Raw genomic sequence first — 21467 nt, forward strand, 5'->3', positions numbered from 1 at the left:
AGACTTCAAGAAAATATACAATTATTACTAAAGTGTATATATACCAAATATTCTCTGAAAAGTTGCACAGATCATCACACCAATATACATAATAGCAAACTGTGATTATTTTGATTATCACTGTCAATAATACTCCTCCTTTGCCCAGCCATACAGTCACAGTTACCACATACCTTGTAAACCCACAATAACATGCTAACATTACAAAGAGCAACAGGATGGCGAACCAGGAGTTAATTTGCCACTGGGTGAAGAAAAAAACATTTAGTTATTTTCCAAGTGTCAACTGGATGATTAAAACGGGCTGTTAAGTGAGCTCGGGGGACTTGCCTGTAAAAGGTTTATGAGTAATATTCATTGCCATATTCAAAGTGAGCCGTGAACACCAGGGTAATTGCTCTCTGTCCATCTCTGCTCCACCAAGCGCAGCACATCAACCTAACCGGTTGGGCCTCTGTATATTTGTCTTGTTGCTTATTCTGAGGAGAAGAGAGGAGAGGAAAGGACAGAATATTAGCTTTTGGTATTTCATAGTCCTTCACCACTTCACCCCCTGTGTAATGTTTGCCTTTGCTGGCTGACAGTCTAGGTCTCTGGACTGTTCTCGGTTGCAGCATAAATTCTCCCCTTCGTTGATGCAGTGGAAAACACGACCTGCTATGCAAAACATTCAGGAGGACATACTGTATGTTTGGCAGGGTTCTTTTTCTTCAGTATCTCTACTTTCTTGTGTGGTTTGTTGGTATTATTTCAGCCTTGAGACTTCACGTCGTCACCATTTGATTCTGTGATCCTTTACCTCACCTAATTCATTCAAATGAGTGTTCTGTGTTCATTTCCTTCTAATTCCTCTCATTCACTGTCGCTCTCTGTCTCTGTCTCACTCTCTCTCTCTCTTTCTCTCTCTCTGTCACTCATACACATCCCACACACACACACACAAAGATCCCACATCATTTCAATAGACACATCCTGGAAAGTGTGTGCCAGTGGGTGCTTTATGAGTGAATCACATGGTGTCAAAACACAGCGCCTTCGATTTAATCAAGAAAGAGATTAAAGTGGATGTGTGTTATTTTCAACTTCTCCACAGCACAGCCATTTGTCAAAGTCAAGTCTGTGATTGCTTTGGACCACCGTTATCCACTGCCTGTCAAAATAGTAGTCGGGAGTAGTGTGTAGAACAAGGCAGACCAAGGCATTCTCCGTCTGAGACGCTGCCTAGGAGAGTCAACCTGCAGCCCACACAGAACCCAAACACAGGAACTAGGTGAGACTAGCTTCTTGAAGGCTGTACGGTAGGGACGGGCATGTCAAATGATTTCTCTATTCAAATAGTATCATGACATGATTTTTTTTCCAGATATCCGCATAGCCCAAGTTGTATACTCACACAAGTGATGGGATATTGGACTATTTAAATAGGAGTGCCCATCCCTACAGTACAGTATAGATGTTGGGATCACACATGAAGGTGAAGGGAACCTTTTGCTACGATGGATATGCATTTGATGTAAAAACAGACTTTCAATATTTACGTATGTGCTTGCATACTTATTAGTAATGTTTTCTGTAATGCAACATGTAGATTTGTGGTGACGACAAGCGTCCAAATTAAAATGACTAAGACACATAATTAGAAATATTTGAAAATTAAAAATGTCTATTCTCAATCTCTTGACAATAAAATGCCAAATGACGTATAGGCTGTACAAAATACATACATTCATGAATACAACTATAGCCGGTCTTCAAACACGTCATAGTCAGGCTGTGTCATCCATGCAGAGAGCTGGTTCTCTGCAGCTAGCCAGCTAGCCAGCCTGTGTGAGTGTGACTTAGAAATGGACACAGCCTCTCTCTATCGCCTCCCCTCTCAGTGGTGACCTGCCTGGCCTTTGGCAATGAAGCGCTGCACACAGGCTCCACGGTCAAATCTGGAACCTCCCTGTGTGTATATTAGACTTATGTAATGTGTTTCCATTATGAAACAATGCTAGGATAATTGTATTTGCTGGCAATTAGCTAACAGGTTTGTTCAGGGCTATTGGCAGGCGTATCAATCATTTGCCCCCCTGCCGGACACACTGTGTGGTGTGTGTGTGTCGCAGGAGAGCGAGCAGTCTGCAAGGATCAATAGACTTCTCCTATATAAGGGATCTACCCCCAACTGGATGAGCGACTCCTTGGACTAGCGCCATCCTTTTTTTTATTCTCCTCTTTCCTTTGCATTTAAGAGACACAGAAATGGGGCCTTTGGGACTGTGGAATATATGTACAATCACTACAGCCAGATCAATAGACTTTTAAATTGTTTTCTGTCTTTTCCTTGTTTTGTTTTGCTGGTGGTTTGTCTCCCCTCTCTCCTCCTCCTCTTCCTGCTAAAGGATTAAAGGGAGCATCACTCAGGCAGGACGATAGCGCGGCTATTTTGTGGCGCATGTAAATAAATCAATAGATTCAAAGCAGTTTCGTCACGTATTGAATATGATATCAACATCCATAATGTTCCTCGTCTCATGAAGACAGACTGGCTAGAGGGGAGGGGCAGGTAGTACTGAGGAATACTCTCCTTTACTCATAGAGAGACAACGGCACTATACAGAGAGGACAGTATTGCCATTCTAGGTCCACGTAATCTACAATTGTTCTCAAGAATTTTCTTCATAATATCGGGATGCTTTGTTGTATTTAGGTAGAATATATAAACCTACATCCATGCACTCTAATCCATAATATGATGAAGACTAGACAGTGTTTGAAGTAAAACGTTGATTGGTCACTTTTTTTTTAGGCAAGTAAATTCTTATTTTCAATGATGGCCTACCGGGGAACAGTGGGTTACAGTGGGGCAAAAAAGTATTTAGTCAGCCACCAATTGTGCAAGTTCTCCCACTTAAAAAGATGAGAGAGGCCTGTAATTTTCATCATGGGTACACATCAACTATGACAGACAAAATGAGGGAAAAAAATCCAGAAAATCACATTGTAGGATTTTTTATGAATTTCTTAGCAAATTATGGTGGAAAATAAATATTTGGTCACCTACAAACAAGCAAGATTTCTGGCTCTCACAGACCTGTAACTTCTTCTTTAAGAGGCTCCTCTGTCCTCCACTCGTTACCTGTATTAATGGCACCTGTTTGAACTTGTTATCAGTATAAAAGACACCCGTCCACAACCTCAAACAGTCACACTCCAAACTCCACTATGGCCAAGACCAAAGAGCTGTCAAAGGACACCAGAAACAAAATTGTAGACCTGCACCAGGCTGGGAAGACTGAATCTGCAATAGGTAAGCAGCTTGGTTTGAAGAAATCAACTGTGGGAGCAATTTTTAGGAAATGGAAGACATACAAGACCACTGATAATCTCCCTCGATCTGGGGCTCCACGCAAGATCTCACCCCGTGGGGTCAAAATGATCACAAGAACGGTGAGCAAAAATCCCAGAAACACACGGGGGGGACCTAGTGAATGACCTGCAGAGAGCTGGGACCAAAGTAACAAAGCCTACCATCAGTAACACACTACGCCGCCAGGGACTCAAATCCTGCAGTGCCAGACGTGTCCCCCTGCTTAAGCCAGTACATGTCCAGGCCCGTCTGAAGCTTGCTAGAGAGCATTTGGATGATCCAGAAGAGGATTGGGAGAATGTCATATGGTCAGATGAAACCAAAATATAACTTTTTGGTAAAAACTCAACTCGTCGTGTTTGGAGGACAAAGAATACTGAGTTGCATCCAAAGAACACCATACCTACTGTGAAGCATGGGGGTGGAAACATCATGCTTTGGGGCTGTTTTTCTGCAAAGGGACCAGGACGACTGCTCCGTGTAAAGGAAAGAATGAATGGGGCCATGTATCGTGAGATTTTGAGTGAAAACCTCCTTCCATCAGCAAGGGCATTGAAGATGAAACGTGGCTGGGTCTTTCAGCATGACAATGATCCCAAACACACCGCCCGGGCAACGGAGGAGTGGCTTCATAAGAAGCATTTCAAGATCCTGCAGTGGCCTAGCCAGTCTCCAGATCTCAACCCCATAGAAAATCTTTGGAGGGAGTTGAAAGTCCGTGTTGCCCAGCGACAGCCCCAAAACATCACTGCTCTAGAGGAGATCTGCATGGAGGAATGGGCCAAAATACCAGCAACAGTGTGTGTGAACCTTGTGAAAAGACTTACAGAAAACTGTGTCATTGCCAACAAAGGGTATATAACAAAGTATTGAGATAAACTTTTGTTATTGACCAAATACTTATTTTCCACCATAATTTGCAAATAAATTCATAAAAAAATCCTGCAATGTGATTTTCAGGATTTTTTTTTCTCATTTTGTCTGTCATAGTTGAAGTGTACCTATGATGAAAATTACAGGCCTCTCCCATCTTTTTAAGTGGGAGAACTTGCACAATTGGTGGCTGACTAAATACTTTTTTCCCCCACTGTAACTGCCTTGTTCAGGGGCAGATCGACAGATTTTTACCTTGTCAGCTCGGGGATTCGAACCAGCAACCTCTCTGGTACTGTCCCAACGCTCTAACCACTAGGCTACCTGCCGCCTCTTAGTTGACCTGAAGTGACTTAAATGTATGGAGGCTTGCCAATGGATAATGATGATGATACTCTTAGCAGTCACTAACTAGGAGATTAGAGAGGGACACTGAGGGATCTCACCCCCCTCCATCTTGTCATCCCTTCTCTCCCTCCATCCCTCTCTCCATTCTCCCCACTGACGTGAGTTGAAGTGCCTCTAGATTTAGATACACTTTTTTTGAGGAGGCAATTTTGCTAGCTATTTGACCTTTTCCTTTTTCCCAAGGCCTTCCAGCAGATTAAATTCCTGCTCCATGTTTTCTAACTATGCAATTGGACTGCTGCAAGATTTATTGTCATGTTCGCTCACCAGAGAACCATGTACCAGAGAACCATGTAGGCAAGGTTATGTCGCCTACATTAGATGTTAACATTTCTGAAAAGTGTCCATGGTTTTCAACATATTTCATGTTTCATTGATTTAATTTGTTGATCACAAAATGGATGTGGCTTTAGACCCACTGTTATGACTTTTATGGTTTCTCCCCCATTTGTCACTAAGGGCTTCTCTCTCCTTCCTGTTTGCACAAGATATGACCAAGAATGGTGCTGGAGCAAGAATCGCACATTCATACATCCTTTTTGTTTTGAATAATGAGAGCCAGGGCACTTCATTAGCAAGGAGGAAGCAAGAAAAAGAGTAGGAGGTATAGGAGGAGGGGGTGGTGGTTGTGGGCAAGGTAAACAGGCGTGCGGCACCTCACTAGACAAGTATACTAATTACTCCTTTTCATCAGAGGAACTGAAGTCTCAGCCCCTGCTGCAGTCGTATGGCCTGACCCAGGAAGAGCTCTGTATGGTAGAGCCACCCCAGCCCAACCACACGCACGCTTTCATTTCAGTGCTATCAGGGAAAATCAGGTGGAAGTAGATCAGTTCTGCCCCAGCAACCCCTTCTGGTGCTCTGCTCCTCCTGCGCTGTCGATACCACCCAGCACCATAATACACATAATACATAGCAGGAGGAACAACGCACGTTTTCTCTCTCTCCTTCTCTCGTCGTCTTTTTATAAAAGCGGGAGGATACATTTAAAAGGGGTAAATTAGAAAATCAAATGAGGGCTTTAGGTAGCCGTGGAGATTTGCCGAGCTGTCCACCGGTGTCTGGGGCTCATCTATCATGTCCCACAAGTAGTCAATTCCTCCAGTATCTGTAAATGTTTTCAGATATTAGCCAATTTATATGCTCCGAGATTCATCATGGAAAATCAGCTTTAACAGCGCGCATTATCAGGAGCCGTCTCTTTCCTGCTCCGTGACGTTTGATGAACGAGTGTCCTTCCGCAGCTCAATGGCTTGTGCATGGGAAGGATGAGGGGGTGGTTGGGTTCGGGTGGGGGGATATGCAGGGCTTGGTCCCCTATGAGGGAAAAAAAAAAACTATGTTTTTTAATTAATAAACAAACTTGCCGAGGAGCTCATCAGTGTCGAGGGCAATAACGACCGCCATCCATTATTGTTTATAACGGTCCTCCCTCAACAAATGTTGCCTTCTAATGAGCTTTTCTATTTTTTTCTCTTCATTCGCATAATGACTTTTTCACCCTACTGGAAACAAGGGGGAGAGATGATACAAATGAAATGAGTAAGGAAAGAGAAATCAAGCAAGGTTACTAGTTATGTTCTTGTGGTTACAGCACCGAACTACCTACCTTGTAGCATTGAGCTTTTTGTTTTGTGCGTTGGAAGCTCTACTAAACGGGCTGTTGTAGTGTGTTTCTTTTACGCTAGCTGTTTTCTTTAGCAAATCCCAATGGGAGGTGAAGTGTTTCTTTCTAATGTTCTCCTCCCCACTCCTGCTCCTTAGATGTTGATGATATGATACCTCAGTCAGAATTGATGCCAACATGGGACAATTACAATAAATTCGGTGTATATTTACAAGGTGTAAAGTCATGCTGCAGGCTTTGTTCTCTGCATGTGTGGCTGGAACATTTTGTGTGTGTGTGTGTTGTGTTTGTGATGATCTAGTGTATGTATTTATGTGTGCATGTCTGTGCGTCTCTCTTTGTGTATGTGTCTCTTTCTGTGTGTGGTGGTGCAGCTCTCGGCGGCGTGGTGTGCAGTGCTGTGCGAGGCGGGGGTGTCTTTGAATAAATGTATGCTGATATTCAACGGAGGCTGCAGCGATGCGAGGGAGACGGGGATGCTGGGCTGGGCCCTGTTGTTATTTACTGCCGTGTTTGCGCACGGCGCATGGCGGGCGATTCCTGGCCTGCAAATGGCATTAAGGCCGGCCTGTGATGAATGAGCATTAGGGTAAAGTCATTTTAAAGGCAGCCTGATTTATTAGCGGCCTGGTCTTCCATTTTCATCAGGTCATTGCTTGGCTTGAAACTCCACAATGTCAGCTCCAAGGTCACCCTCTTTATGGCTATTTATAACCCTTTATAACCCTATCTCTCAACAACAAAAAAAGACCATGAAAAGAAACAAACACTTATCATTGCTACTCGAAAAAATAGCGAATGAATAACAAGATGGAGGGAAATGGGAGCATGTTAGCGTATTGCTAAACTGTATACGTGTTAGTGTCGTATTACTGTATGTGAGAGACTAGAATGTGGTGATGGTCAACCTCCTGTTATGTGTGCTAGTAAGACAAGAGCTTTAGTGGTGGCCGTTTGCCTTCGGGAACGTTTATTACACATGACTGTTTCGCAGAAGCAGCGTCAAATCTATAAAACTACCATTAGGAGAGGGGGGGGGGAGGGATCAATCAAAATGCCATTAAAGTGGAATAACTTGCCAATATTGCTGATGTGGTTGTGGGTCCTTTGATTTTCCTTCAGATTATTAGGCACAGTCGAGTAGTGACTTTGTTAAGAGAAACGAGTGTTGCTGGGAGTAATATGTCTCTCGGCTTCATAAAGTTTGCTGCCTCATATTTCCCACTGTATTGATTATCCATTATCATTTGTCATGAGGTGTCCTAACTCGAGGGGAAAATATAACCCTCTTTCTTCATTGCCGGCGCTGCCTGCGCGGGAGCAGGGTATGGATCTGCGTGTGAAGGTACCAATCTCTGAGAAAAATGAGCGGAGAAATAAAGCACAGCCCTGAGAGAGAGCGAGAGGGGAAAAGGAGAGGGAGTGCTGACTGGGCTTTGTTCTCCCTCCACTCGTTTCTCTTCCAGCACTGGGAAGAGCAGGCGAGGGATCATATTTGTTCTTCCTCTGCCGGGGGTTTGATAGTACACAAGGAGACTAGCATCTATGAAGGAGAGAAGGAGAGAGGGGAGGAGGAGGGAGGCTCTGAGCGTTTTATGTGTTCTAGCAAAGATCTCGTCATAATGAATGTTATGGTTTAATAGAGGCTTATATAGTAAGTCAGGTCTTGTAAAACCACAGTCCTTTTAAGTCGATTTTATTTCACTGGACGCTGTTCACTCCTCCCCTTTCTATAAACCCCTCAAATTAGCCTTCCTGTCGTCAGCCCTATCTACCCATCTACCTACACATCTCAGGTAGAGATTCCCTAGCTAGCTGTGTTCTTGGACAGGAAACATTCACGTCTGAAATATGAATAGAAACATTCCTGATATTGTCAGTAATGCAGTGAGTCTGTCACGACCGTATGTATATATCATTAGAATGGCGCGCCTCAACCATTTCGTCACACAATGATACAATCCATTTAATCCCAATCTTTTAAAAAATGATTTAAGGAATTTTTGCTGTTGCAGTAATAGGGAATCAATCCAACGGCTTGCAACTCACTGATTTATAATGTTAGTAGAGCTTGAATGGGGATGAGAGAGGCAAAATAGTCATCATTCATAACGTAGATAAACTACATGGGGCTCCTGTGCTCTGGAGTGAAACTTTTATCTATGGAAAATCTCAATAGGCTCTAAGCAGCCAGGCAGGTCGATGGACTAGGCTAGAAATACTGCAGTAACACGCAGCAGCAGGGTAAATGATGGTAAACCTGACCTTGGTGTTTATCTACTCTGTTGATCCTCCACCTTTTGTATCTCCTCAGTCACTGTTACAATTCATAAAAGGTTTGTGATGTTTGGATTGGGGCATTGTTGGGACTGGGATGACTAACGATAGTTTGTATGCTGGCTTTCTCTCTGTCCTACTCACAGCCTCCAAGCAAGTCCTCAACAACATGCTACGGGAGCCATCTTTGATTCCAGACCAGGCTTTAGCCAATCACGTCTACCAGGTATTTGAATTATACGTTTATACCGTAGCAAATAACATAATTCCACATCGTAATTTAATTGTCACTGAAATAGTGAATGTGTGCTATTTGTTCTAAATGAATCCGTACTGTATCTTTTTTCATGGTTAATTTCCTGTAGCAAGTCTTGCGTGTGTGAGTAAAAATGGAGAAATATTAAAGGTGATTCCCAATTCTTTTTAACGGGTGTGTTGGCTTCTTTCTTCCTTCCCCCTGCCTGGATGCTGTAATATTTCTTCCCCCTCTTTTCAGTGCACAATAAATGACTGCTGTTATGGACCACTGGTAGACTGCATCAAACAGTATCCTTACCCATAAATGTTAAGCCTGAAATTGACGAGGAGCTATTGAAGGGGACGAGATGTGTCTGGCTTCACCTGACATAAAAGTTCTGCTTCAGAGGGGAAGTGTTTCATCCTGACTCGCCACCGTCCCCGTTGCAGGGGTGGAGGAGAGGAGAGGTGGAGGAGAGGTGGAGGAGAGGTGGAGGCTGATGTAAATGCATCTCTCTTGTTCACAGAGTGAATCAGGCCCAATGTTCTATGCCACAGGAAGGGGTTAGGCATGTGTATTCACAGCCATTTTCTATTTACTTTCTGTTGGTTAAGTGGCTCTTGAAGTGTGACAACTCCAATAGAACAAATGTGCCAGGAAAGGGGATACTGTTTTTTTTAAGTCGAGAAATTAAGCAAAGTTGGAGTTGTTTTGGGCCCCTGAAAATAATTGTATGAGTTATCAGCAAGAGTACATTGAATGTGGTTTAGGCAAATATGACTTTCTACCATTAGAAAGGTGTCTTCTACTGCCATTATGCTACATTGACCTTTTCCCTGTTTGCCTGTTCACCTGCCTGCTCAGTAAAGAGAGCAGTCCGAGTTATCAGCACCATGGAGAGTTCTTGGCATGTCACTGCCACATGAAATATAGCCCTCCTAGCTACTACCTCTCTCTCTCTCTCTGTCTTATTCTATCACACTCTTGTTCATTCTCTCTCTTTTTCTCACTTGATCATCCTCCCCCTCCCTCCCTCCCTCCCTCCCTCCCTCCCTCCCTCCCTATCAGTGCAGCAGTGCAGGCCCAGTGATCAGAGAGTGGGAGATGGGCAGTCATGGGCTGTCAATGCCAGGTCACCACCACCACTACCTCCTCTCTCTTTCCCTGTCTCCCAGATAGGAAGGTGTGGGTTGGGGCAGCAAGAGGGCGCAATGGGGGGGGTCTATTTGAATATTTAGGGGCAAGCAGCTGGGGACTGCTATGTTTGCGGGGGGCAAGGATCGGGGTGCGGTGTGGCGGGGGCTTGTTCTCTGTTCAGGGGCGGTCAACCCTGTCCCATCCTGCCCTCCGTCCTCATCCCCCCCTCTTCACCTTCCTTTCACCCTCCTCCCTCCAGCGTCAACTCACATTCACTCACTCCACCATGGCCAGTTCATGATAACCGCCCCACTCCTATGTGCTTTTGGAACGGCTCCATGTGGACATCAGAAGATTGGCTCTGCTGCGTGTGTCACTCAGGGCATGCATGTATTAATCGCCAGTGTCTGAGTGATGTGTGTGTGTGTGTGTGTGTGTGTGTGTGTGTGTGTGTGTGGCGGTGTAATGCCTGAAGGAGTTTTAGCATTTTGCCAAAAAAGCTAATTATGCATATATCTGCCCCTTCATGAATGCAGAATGCTTTCCACAGTTCCCCTTGATTCACAATGGCATTTATTCTAAAGGCACATTTATTGTTTTGTTTTTGATTATTTATTTTTTATGAGCAGTACGGTCCAGAGGCTGTATGCGTTTTGCCAAATTGGCATTTGCTCAACATTTTTGAGTTTTTGTAATCTGCAGATTTGTTGTTCCAAGTAGAATTTTGATGGATGGCCATAAAACCCCTGCTCAGATTATGTTGGGTAGGGGCATATGATACGCATATACAGCACATAGCTTAGCATGAGAGCTTAGTAGCTGTCTCATCTGATGTCAGGTTGATGGGTAACTTCAGTCCCCGTACTAGCACATACGCACACCCTTACATACTCTTAATTCACGCACACTCTCACGTTGTTGCCACAGCAACCCTTTTAAGGGAGGCTTGCCGTTTCCATAGTAACCCACCTCCCAGGGGAAAAAAATAAGTATTTTTGCAGTGGAATTTAATTTGATGGATTTGTAGGGAAACTGTTATTCACTCTCGAATGCAGTTGGACTTATCATTAATGAGTGGTAAATGTTGTGCCATTACAATGTGTTTTCAGGCTGTGAGTCACAACCAGTATGTGCTAGATTTGATCTCGACTCTCGGGAGACATCAGTGTTTATCCTTTGAAAAGTGAATAAAAGTGACTGAGTGCTGGTGGGTGTATGTCCTTAACCATTCTCCCCTAGTGCTATTGGCCAGGAGGCCGAGGTGCTCCTACGTGACAAACTGAAGGAGAGAAACCTGTCCTTCTTAGGTAAGACTACAGCTCTCTCTCACCCACCACAACAGTTAGCTAAAGTAATCTGGCCCTGCGTTCTGTTTTTTCACAGGAGGAGAGTTTAAAAAGGAAACGTGGACATGATTGATGTAGTGGGTGTTATCTCCCATTGATTTACTAACAACCAGGACCTGGGTTATCTAATACCCTGTATGTTTAATTCATGCGCTAGCCCAGTATGAATATTTGATGAAATAAGAGCTTCAAAGATACTGACCTAATGTTTGATACTCAGGTTTCCCCCACTCAAATTGTTTCATTTAGAACATTTTAGAAAATGCTCAGTTTCTGCCCAGATTTATTTTACACCTCCTCCTGAATGGGGTGGAGAAGACATGAAGTAGTATCTGTACCTTTTAATATTAATGCTGTTTAAGTGTTCATCTTCACTGTTATAGTCTCATGAATAGATTATTATACAACACAACCCACATAGCTGAATTCATGTTGAATAACATGTTTCTGAGTCCGGACGAAATACTCATGTAATGCAAGTATCCAAACAAATGCCCTGGTTTTAATGTTGTATTAGCTATCAGGCTTAGTCTGTTTTTAGCCGTAATCACACGGTTGACCATAACAATAGGTCATTTCCCCTCAAGCAACACTAGAGGCTTTTCAAATGTGTTTTCTACTTTATTGTGGCCTTCCCTCCCATCCACTATTGTCTTGTCCAGAGAGTCTAGGTTAAGGTAGTGAGTGTCCAGGTGTGAAATTGTTAGAGGGAAATTTCCCCCATCCACTCCCCTCGGTCAGATGAGTGATGAAGGGGGGAAAAAGTAATTCCCTCTGTCATTAAGACAATATCATTTATTTGGGCCTGGAGTGTTGACCTTCCTCCAGGCCTGCGTGGATGACTGTTCTAAAACTGTCACGAGTTTAGGGGCCTCAGCATGGCGTTAGGGGCCACAGAGGCAGCCCTGCCTCACGACACCTAGCCTGATAAATGGATTGGAAATAAGCTCCCCTACAGTAGGGACGGGCCATTCATTTTAATCAAAGGTGATGTAAAAAGGTGATTGGCGCTGCATGACAATGTCAACAGCCCTGTAGGTGTTAGGAGAGAGACCAAACAGCCCGTCCACCACCACTATGGGCCTCTGGCTGTAGGCTGCCTGCCACAGACCTTCGCCTCTCCTCTCTCAACCCTCCACCCTGACACCACTCTCCGCTCTGTCCCCCTTTCTGGCCCATTAGTCGAGCTTGGCTGGTGACGAAGAGGCAGGCCCCCGGAATTGAATGACCTGGTCAGCCTGAGTTTTAAATCAGGTGTTGGGCGGATAATGGGTGAAGCGCGCCAGGAGTCAAGGACAATGGCTGCGGCCCGTGCAGGAAGGGGTCAGGCTCACAGCGGCTATAATGCCAAGTCTCTGTCCCTTTCTTTATGCTTTATGACGCTCCACCATCCCATCTACTCCTGCTGCTAGTGGAGCTGTGGAGAGGAGTAACTACCAGGCTTTATACATTTTGTGCAGTGGCAGTACAAGTGTCAGATATAGCTAATGGTTTCTCTGTTTTCTGCTGTCCTCGGCTGTGTCTTGGTGCTTCTGCAACACTGAGCTTTTGTTATCATTGTGCTGCAGTGGTAAAGAAAGGCATCTTGGGTAAAATATGCTGGTTGGTGTGAAAGACCTACTGGATTTCTGAAAGGTCAATCTAGGGAGATAGAAACCAAGCCAATGCTTTTGAATGTTGCACTGTATCACTGCATGCTGTCACCAAATAAGTGTCTGCTTTTCTTTACGTCTTTCAGGTCTATAATATGAGGAAATGTCAAAATGCTAAAATGACTGTGATTTCTGCAGATGAAAACCAACTGCGAACCAAAGGTTATGACAAGACGCCTGACATTATTCTGGAGGTGCCAATCGGTACGTATTTATTTACACGATAAATGTCAGCGGTTTTATTTAATTTTCACTTGTAACTGCTATGGTCAGTTAGCTAAAATAGCTTGCCTTTACAGCTCTTTTGGATATGATTACAAGTGTCAAGCCATTGTCATAACAATACACATTCCCCTTCCATGCTAGTTGATATCACTGAAAAGCTTCAAAGTCTATTTAGCAAGAAAATGTCACATGTCCCCATCCAAATGCTAGTTCTTTGGCTTGCTTGATTATACTGGCTGATTATAGCTGCATATAATATGATCATAGTTTATACAATCCACTTGTGTTTTTTTATTATAGTGGGTGGATAGACATTCTAAAGGACTGTTCTCATTTGGAAAACATCTTAGGCCTGAATGTAAATGCAGGGTTAGACCAGGGTAAATGCACATTTTTCATATTATTTTTTTTTCGTTCTTTTAAAGTCATTTAGCGGACGCTCTTATCCAGAGCGACTTACAGTAGTGAATGCATACATTTAATTTCATGCATTTTTTTTGGTTTTTGTACTGGCCCCCCGTGGGAATCGAACCCACAACCCTGGCGTTGCACACACCATGCTCTACCAACTGAGCCACAGGGAAGGCTGCACAGATCTATCACTTTTGTGTTTTCTTGTTTCAGCTGTGGAAGGCCATATTGTCCACTGGATTGAGAGCAAGGCCTCGTTTGGGGACGACCACAGCCATCGCACCTACCTGAACGAGCAGTTCTGGAGCTACTGGAACAGGTACGTCTTCTCGTTGATTCCCACACTGCATGGCAAAACCACCCAAACCTACAGTATACTATGCTTGCAGTACACTTTCTAACATCTCCCAATCAAACCCCTTTTCACATCATTAGCCGCTCCCACCTTTTTTTGTCTGTTGAAGGTAGGTCACGCATAGGTCATATAGCTGTGTGTAAAACAACTTCTTTCAAATGCAGGTCATATCCACTCCAAACATCCCCACAGTGTAACATTACCCACTTCCTCCAGAAAAGGGTCACTGCATGGACGTACTAAATTACAACACTGGTCACTTCCATTAAGAAACCTCTCTGGGGCTGGACTGTTTTCCAGAGTACACAACACATTGTTTGAAGGGAAACGCGGTGAAACGGAAGGGTGATTAATCCCTTCGATTCTGTTGTCCATGAGAACCCCTGGACAGGAACGAGGGAGGGGGGGCTGGAGAGTCCCACCCCGGGGACGAACGGAGGCGTGCTGCCGGCCTCGTGTAGAGGCCCCTTAGTCATGCATACAACACAGGACCTCTTGTCATTGTCTCTGAGTAGTACTCACACTCCAGGCATCTGCCAGGGAGTCTCAGAGAGGCAAGCCAGACCCACGACGTTTCCCTCGAGGAGTTAACAAAGTTTCGTTTGAAAACAAACTGTAGTGACAGTGGAGGGGAAGTGAGGTATGAGGGGTTGTAAACAACTGTTTTGTGAATTCCGCTTTCTCAGAAGATAAGTATTTTTTTTCTTTCTGTACAGCAAATTTACAAATAGTGCTCAAGTAGAAATCTGTAGTCCTTGGGTTGTACTGGTGAAATGATCTATGATGTGTACCAGAGCATCATTCACACCGTTGTGGCTCAAATAAACCCATATCGTCCCTCTGAGCACCCAGACCGCCCGCCTGCCTGGCCACCGTGTTGACGGCTTCCATAGTGCCAGGCGCCATGGAGACCTCACCTTACAGGTTTAGTAACCAAGTGACCGACACAACAACCCAAGTGTGTTTTGTGTCAGGGCGTGGCGGAATAGAATTGAGGGGCGAAAGCGCTCGCGCGTGGCCTATCCCTCCTTGCCTCAACCATGGCTTCCAAATGCACCGAGCCTGAAAGGTCACACCCAGCGCTCCTACCCCCCCCTCAACTTGGCCACTACAGCCCCAACCCTGGCCCCACTCAGCTGTGACGCGGCCCGCTGACACATAGTGATATGATGGCCAGTGCCGGAAGGTTCCAGCCACCCCATGCTGTGTCCAGAGACCAGGCTGTGTGGAGAGGCTGCAGCAGAGAGAACAGCCTTAGTTTGTTTGGTTAACTGATAGTTGTCACTTTGTCTAAAAGGTCATAATGGCGAAGTAATATGATTTAATCTGTTTGCCTGCAGTGTGATAATGACCGTTATAATTGACAGCAATTTGTCAGTCTCGTATGTCACAAATATAATTACTTGGATTCTTTTGATGATATTACCAATATTTATATTAAAACATAAATTAGGAAACTGAGGTGGAATAGTTTTACAGCAGGCGAGCGTTAAGCATGTTTATAGACAAATGACTTCCTGATTGACTTAACAGATGCCATCTAACCAAACATCTGCCTTCCAGGGAGGATGATTCAACAATATACTGAGCAGTGAAATGAAAGCGACTAGCAGGATGCCAAGGTCATAATCAACAATGTGTTTTATTTTCTCAGTCTAATATAGTTTTATTTGGAAATGGCATGCTTCCCAAAGGCAAGGGGGATAGAAATGCTCTGAGCTCTGTAGCATTTGATAATGTTGGCGACCCCAAGAACCCAGTGTCACTGGAGTGTGACACTCGAAGGACCATCTTTGATGGCTGCCATTTTTAGTGGGCCTCATTAAAGCCCCTTTAAGAAAGTTGTTGACCAGAAAAAAAGTTTGGCCCGGGTTCCAGAACATTCCTAGACCATGAGGGGATGAATGGCATTTTAATGAGAAAACACTTGAATGAAAACTGTCTCAGTCAATCAAATCTGACATGATATACGAGTCAAAGTTTGAGAGACGGGTCTTTTATTCCTATTAGGTCCTATGATTAGTACCACAGGCAGCACGACACGGCAGCAATAACAGCAGACGACTGAGATTTGCCTCTGTGCCCAGCCCAAGTACATGTAGTCTAGTCTGTTATTGTTATATTGAGAGGACAATAGCACTTATCCATCTTTTTTGATTTCTTTTTCATTTCACCTTTATTTAACTAGGCAACTCAGTTAAGAACAAATTCTTATTTTCAATGACGGCCAAACCCTAACCCGGACGACGCTGGGCCAATTGTGGGTCGCCCTATGGGACTCCCAATCACGGCCGATTGTGATGCGTCTACCTGCTTCAACAGAAGCTCTTGGTATTAAACTAGAGTTATGGAATACAAACAGATAAACTGATTGGAAGATGGCATCTCTAAGCCTAAGAACCTAAGATATCTGTCCATTCCTGCCTTCATTGGTATTCAGTGCAGTGGCCTTGTCGGGGTGCGTTAAGGAACTGACAGTGTAGATCCCATCATGTCAGCCAACAGCCTGGTCAGATAAATGCTGCCTTGTCAAAAAAATGTCAGTTTCTTCAGACCCCACCTTTCCCAGCACCCTTGTAATTTTTAATTGACATTTACTGCTGACATTTTGAATGTGTTCCCTGGTGTTGTTAGGCCTGCATGGCAGAGTCTGAGAGGCATGAGCTACCCCTGCACTTAGTGTGTGTGTCGAAGGGAGGAAGGCAATGAATTTTGGGTCACTGCATTGTTTGCAGTCACAACCATGTCAGGCCAGAGAGCGAGAGAGCGAACAAGGGAAGGGGAGCAAGGGAAGGGGAGCGAGGGAGGGAGAGAGAATGATGGGGTGACATCATCCTCCCTTCTCTTCTCATTAGCGGTATCATTTCATGTGACGGGTCCTGGAGGGCTGAGGGCCTTTGTGTTTGTCCATTCCTTCATTCACCCATTCTTCAAAGACAGGTTCCAGTGGAGGCAGTCCCAGCCCTTTGGTTTCCCTTCTACATGACCTTGTAATACCACCGCCACATTGTGGAATGACTTCACTACTCCTGACTGACGTTTCCAGTGATTTGCTTATTTTTTCATGTATTTCCCTCCCTGCCTTTTAACCGAACTTCAGCACACAGGGCTCGCTTTAATTGTTCTTTGTTTGCCCTCCAGCCTTAAAAAGTGAGCAACGGCTGTGTATTTCCTCGAAACGAAACGAAAACACAACATAACTAATTTTCCCTCCAAAGCCCTCACCAACAGCATTCATCATCCAAACAATAGTCTTGCCAACACACTAACCTCATAATAAACCCCTCTTCAGCGGAGTGAAGGGTAATGACGCTGAGCCTCGCTATGAGGCTCCGCGAGACGAACGAAGGAAGAAACTGCGAATAAAAAAGCACTAGCGTGTTCAGTGCCTGGATGAGATGGCACGGCATCGCCACGGCAGCCATTGGTCTCCACTACCCATCAATCTTTTGTTGCTGGCGTTCCAGACTCCGAGCCAGGCAGGAGAGAGAGAGGGACAGAGGCAGCCTACTGAATGGGCAAATAATTGAGTTATCAATCTCCCCCAACTATCAGAGTTGCATAAAAATTATTCACCTGCCATTGAATATTACACAAATAATGAGCCTCCTGTGTGTTTTAGGAGAAGTGGGTAAGGTTTCCCAAGGAACTGCCCCCGTCGTTCCTCGATGATAATGTAAATCAATTATTGGCAAAGGTATCCTAATAAATGCTGGGTGGTGGGGATGTCTCTGTTGTGTAGTCAATGTGTTTGTTCTAGACGGATAGTCATTTATTATGCAGACGTTGGTTGGCAATTAGCCTTTGTTTGTGTATCTGAATGTGCTCTGGCGGTTTGTCATGATTTACAGTGTTGTATGATACGGGTTGTAATGGTTTTGTTTGACTCATTGATTTAGGCTTGTGCCATCTTGTTGGGTCTCCTGAATGAATGATGTGTGTATCGTGTCTTTGAGAGGGGACTGGGCTGAGTGGTGAATGTCCGTCTGGGATGCCAGTCTCTCCTCTGATCTGGCTATTGGTGTTACTTAAAAGCAGCATTTCTGACGGGGGGGGATACAAAGTGCTGATACACGTTGTCCCTCCATCTATCTGACGCTTGATGTCCAGATATTCTTTAGGCCTGTCTGTTTAATGACCACAATGAAATCAGGATCGCCAAGTTCACATTTTTCAATCATTTCCCAGACACTCATGTAAATCATAATGTAGCCTGGGTTTTACCAACACATCTCACTTTATCTCTAAATGATAATGCATCGGCTAAACAAACCCCCAAAATCTCGTTCTCCACAACAAAAGCCTTTTTCAGTCATTGTGATATGATATTGGTACAGATTAAAAGGGCAAGTGTAGAGCTAAATAATTAGATTCCGGCTTCACCCCCCCCCCCCCACCACCACCACCACCCCCCACCACACCATACAGGACGATGAACGGCCTTTGTGGAAATGAGCGTGATCGCCAGCCCACTCTCTCGCTTCTACCCAAAGTTAATCAGCTGTGCAATTCGTAAACTGCAAATGTGTCAGAGTTGAAAATGTTAGAGCTCCTAATGGAGGCTTGAAAAGGTTACATCTGATAAAAAGCTGTCAGACTTCCACAAAAATGATTTATGGCATTATAATGGGACAATATGGCTCATTTCTCCCTCATATGAAATAGGGGTTAAGACTTTTGGGTTTGCCATATACATCATCACGTTGACCACTTGCATGTTGTTGACGGAGATGAACGCACTCTCTCACAGTAATATTTTCTTCCTCCCGCTTTGTTCTAATGATGTGATACTGTTTCATATTATGATATTGTTATTGCCATAACATGTCTACAGATTACGCGTAGTTTTCAAAGCACATGTCAGTGCTCATTCTTAAAGAGCCACTATGCAGAAATGTCTCCACCGTTTCCTGGTTGCTAAAATTCTAATAGATCACCTAATTTCAGTTTATGTGTCAAAACAAGCAAGTTTAGTGTAAGGAATCATTGTACCATCTAAATCGCTGGGAAATATATTTTCCTTAACCACAAATATAGTATTTTCAGCTGTTTTGAAGCTGGTGTACAAAACCGAAAGTAAAAGATCAAAAATTAAACTTAAAAATGGAAAGCATAGAAATAGCACACATAGAACAGCTTCTTAGATTTGCTTTCACTGCCAATGACAGATCTTTCCTCCATAAATGAAAAGAATGTGGTAAATCTGCTCCGTGACACCTTGACTAACGAACAGATAGAGAGCTGTTTTATGTTCTATTTTATATTAGTTGACACAGCTGCAATCGGACATCTTGATTAATTTCGGAACTTTTCCCAATTATTTCAGACACAACGGTGTGCCACGGTTTTTACAGCAGAAATTGCATGATAATTCTGTTATAGTCTTAGCATGGTCAATCTGATAGCCCTGACATCAAATTAAAATTAAAATGTAAGATATTGCTATAATGTATTCATTTTTAATGGATATGTCCATCATTTTGTGGTACATCCTAAAGCAGCAAGGCCAGGAATGTCTAATTAATAAATTGTAATGACTTGCTCTCTTGTGGACAAGCCTTGTTGCGTTCAGTTGATTATGTATTTGTCTCTATAGGAAAGTGTTATGGTTGGACACTGTATGAGATACAGGATAAGGTATGTTTGGTTTGGAGAGTATCCTTTGTGCATTTGTGTGTACAATACACAGTGTACCGTGTGTGTAGGCAGTTTATTGGTAAATGGGAGTGTGCTTTTGGCCCAGTGGCAGAAGCAAAGTGGGGCCGTCATAGAGCCAGAGCAGATAGAGGTTGTCACCTGAGTGGGGGCCACAGCAGCCAGCGCTGATCAGATGAGGCCAGACATTACAGGGCCGTCCTCAGGAACAGGGCCCCGTGCCTCTGGGGTGACAGGGACAAGACCTGTGTCGTGCCACACCGCACCTCGCCACCTCACCTCGCCACGAGAAACATGTGCAAAGAGGACAATAGGCACCGTTGGGCCATTCCAAGACTGTGGCGATAGTGATGTTGATTCACAGTGTAGTGGTTCCTTTCTGACAAGGACTCCTGTAATTTTCAGCGGCGATAGTCCTACGTTAAGAGGACATACTGAAGTGATTGTGTTACTTCTATAAGGACAATGTTTTTATACAAAGTCCAGGTGTGGATGAGTTAATTTGACCCATTCACTGTGAAAGCGTTGACATCAGCCTTTCTGGGTAGAAGTGTCCGTAGTCCTCCCGACATCGTCTTATCCTCCCATTCATAATGTTGTGGATACCCCATGTGGAGTTGGAACGTGCTCCATTTTATTGTTTCCTTTGTTACAACATCCTCTTGGAGAATATACCACAGCTAGAAAAACAAGTCCACAATGGAGGTCCCCCGGGGCTTCCAGAGAGAGTGTCTTTCGGGCCACAGCTGTAACACATCACACCGAGCTGGAAAGCTACATCGACTCCTGTATAACACGAGCAACTCCGAAATACTAATGGCAAATGACAAGTAGGCTTGATGCTTTAAGGATTTCATGCTTTTAAGGATGCACATTTGGGTGCATTGTTTAAGGCGTCTGGGGTGTAATCCTCAACACTTCAGGTCCCCAGCAGCCTCGGGATTTAACCGCTCGGCGTTAAGCCTCCATGTCACCTATTTATTTGACTGGGTTTGTCTCTGCCTGCCTGCGCATTATCCAAATTTGTCGTTTAACGTTGAGGGCGGCTGCGAGTGGCTTTGACACGGCGGGCGGTGTGTAGAAACGAGGAGCGGGACACAAAGAGGCACCCCAGCGTTAGGGGGATATCCCCAGCCTTGCCGTATGACAGTTAGTTTAAGATGGAAAAGAAAGCCTTAAGTAAATGGAAGAGGCAACATGAGCAACGAGCCTCGTGCCTCACCAACAGATTTCTGTTTGGTTGTGGAACTTTTCTCTCTCTCTCTCTCTCTCTCTCTCTCTCTCTCTCTCTCTCTCTCTCTCTCTCTCTCTCTCTCTCTCTCTCTCTCTCTCTCTCTCTCTCTCTCTCTCTCTCTCTCTCTCTCTGAAAATGAACGAAATTTTTTTGGTCAGCCTTCAAGATTTATGTCATCAAGACATGTAGAGCCACGCGTGTTATTTAACAAAAAAAAATATTTGTATTTTTCTTTTCTTTTTTCTATGGTTGACCTTCCGGGTTTCATTCCAGGCAGAAGTCAGCAGCATTTGTCATCCCTGTGAGATCCTGTCTAGGGGGCGCAGCACAGAGAGGAGTGGGCCTGGATTAGAATGGCTTTTTGTAAAACCCAATTATACAGGAGAATTCTGATGGCTGGAATGGTTTTGAGCAGACGCGGGCCCCTGACCCCCCCAAAGACATTGGGGCCCGGCCGTGTTAGAACCGACGTGACGGGAGACGTGCACTGTTATTTTCCTGACACAAAGATTGCCTTGTGAAAAATGGTGTGTGCACGCCGAGCAGAACGACCTCTCAATCCACTGTATATCACACCACACACAGGCCAGTGCACACACATTGCACACGTTGCTGTCGGAAATGTCTGCATGTATAGAAAGCTACAAAGAGATGGCTGAAGATAGTAGGATAAT

General features: G+C 44.3%; 1 protein-coding gene across 4 annotated transcripts in view; it reads left to right on the forward strand.

Annotated features, from left to right (window-relative positions):
• cdin1 (CDAN1 interacting nuclease 1) overlaps nt 1-21467 on the forward strand; it is a 79719-nt gene that overhangs the window by 23228 nt on the left and 35024 nt on the right. For all 4 annotated transcript variants that reach the window (XM_014193760.2, XM_014193769.2, XM_014193777.2 and 1 more), the window contains exons 7-11: nt 8687-8766; nt 9037-9086; nt 11155-11222; nt 13052-13117; nt 13763-13868. In XM_014193760.2, coding sequence (XP_014049235.1) covers nt 8687-8766; nt 9037-9086; nt 11155-11222; nt 13052-13117; nt 13763-13868 — 370 coding nt within the window. The remainder of the gene's footprint in view (nt 1-8686; nt 8767-9036; nt 9087-11154; nt 11223-13051; nt 13118-13762; nt 13869-21467) is intronic.

This window comes from Salmo salar, chromosome ssa01, assembly GCF_905237065.1.
Source record: "Salmo salar chromosome ssa01, Ssal_v3.1, whole genome shotgun sequence".
NCBI lineage: Eukaryota > Metazoa > Chordata > Actinopteri > Salmoniformes > Salmonidae > Salmo > Salmo salar.